At 35.4% G+C, this 1,481-nt stretch overlaps 1 protein-coding gene across 1 annotated transcript; it reads left to right on the top strand.

Annotated features, from left to right (window-relative positions):
* The first annotated feature begins 847 nt into the window (after window positions 1-847).
* Window positions 848-1,159, top strand: LOC18422527 (uncharacterized). The gene has a single exon (XM_006878452.1). It carries the CDS (start codon window positions 848-850, stop codon window positions 1,157-1,159), a length of 312 nt encoding a protein of 103 aa, XP_006878514.1.
* The last annotated feature ends 322 nt before the right edge of the window (window positions 1,160-1,481 follow it).

Raw genomic sequence — 1,481 nt, 5'->3', positions numbered from 1 at the left:
TCGAAGTGGGAAATAGTCAACATTCTCTCCGTATTCACGTTCTTATCCTTTTTTTTCTCTTCTTGCATAGGTTTTCTTTTCATTATTTTAGTTAGTTGGTTTCTCTCCCTTGCTTTCACTTGAGTCACGATCTCCTCCTAAGAGTGAAAAGAACCCTGATAAAAGAAAAAATAGTTTTTATTTTTTTTTTATTATTATTATTATCATCTATTCTTATTCCAAATATTCAATTTATATCCTAATTTCTTTGAAAAAAAAATAAAACAAAATAAAAACGAAAGGAAATAGCACTCAAAATAAAAAATAAAGGAAAGTAATGCGCCATTGCTACCATGAAGGAAATGCTGAAACAGATTTTTTAACCACTAGAGGTGTTTTTCAATCCTCATTGGTGATTACCAAGTTCTTGTATTGTACTTCTGTGTAATTGGATCCCCTTATAACTATATCCATTTAGAGTGAATAATAGTCATTTGCTATTGTTAAAGAAAAATAAATAAAAAATAAAAATAAAAATTACCCAGCCCTCTCTTGAGTAATTGTATTAATATATTTCGCCTCCAAAGCCTCACAAACGCGTTTACTACAGCTTTTGACCGAGTAGTGGTCGTACCTTGAGACCCAAGCCAAAGTGACTAAATCCACAACATTAAAATGAGTTGCTCCCACTTATCCAACTTCTTTAAATATCTTCTTTCTGATCCATTTTCGGTGCACTCATCTGTTCAAGCAACTATCGTTCTTTGCTATTTGGCTAAAGCTGCAAGTCAACAGCATGTTGGAGAAATGTTTGGCTTCCGGCTTAATTCAGGCAGCTTTTCATGCCATAAAATTCCGAAAAAGTAAAATGGGATACCAGCGACTCGGCCGAGAACATGCGGAAGAACGCACCAAGGCAAAGACTGTTGGTTTTCAAGTAAGGGTAAAGAGAACCAAAGCTGTAACCGTGAACATTTCGAGGGGGATGCAGGGAAATAAGTCAAAATTGTCGACAATTGATGGTAAAGGTGGGGCAAACCATCCAGTTTTGAGCAATTTTGTTGGGAAAGGAAGGAGGAAGGTGACTTCCAGGCCCGAAATTTTCAGGTATTTGGAGTATATGAAGGAGAGTGGAAGGTGGGAGCCTGGCTCTGAGAGGCCTGTAATATATTTTCCTTAGTATTTTTTTTCAAGTGATTTGATCATTTCTTCTAATTCATAATATGTATGGTGGATGAATTTGTTTTATTAGAAGAATGGTGGTCATCGAGCCACAGCCTCTATCATATGATAAAGGTACTATAATTTATAAGTAATTTAGAGTTAATTACCACTGACAATGATAATTTTAGGGATAGAATGACCATTGACTCTCTATTGCAAATGGAAGGCTTCATTCCTAGATAGCCAAGATGGTTCCATGGAACCATATAGAGAAGCAAAATGCCCTCACTCTGGTTGTGGTTTTGCTTTCAATTTTTCCATATCACTTATTTTAATTT

This window comes from Amborella trichopoda, chromosome 3 (assembly GCF_054954075.1).
Source record: "Amborella trichopoda isolate Santa Cruz 75 chromosome 3, AtrichopodaSantaCruz75HAP2 v2.0, whole genome shotgun sequence".
Classification (NCBI taxonomy): Eukaryota; Viridiplantae; Streptophyta; class Magnoliopsida; order Amborellales; family Amborellaceae; genus Amborella; species Amborella trichopoda.
Note: the sequence above shows the minus strand (reverse complement) of the source record. Positions and strands in the feature narration are given on the sequence as shown.

Coding starts and splice junctions, on each gene's coding strand:
- LOC18422527 (XM_006878452.1), top strand. CDS start 848: ATGGGATACCAGCGACTCGGCCGAGAACATGCGGAAGAACGCACCAAG.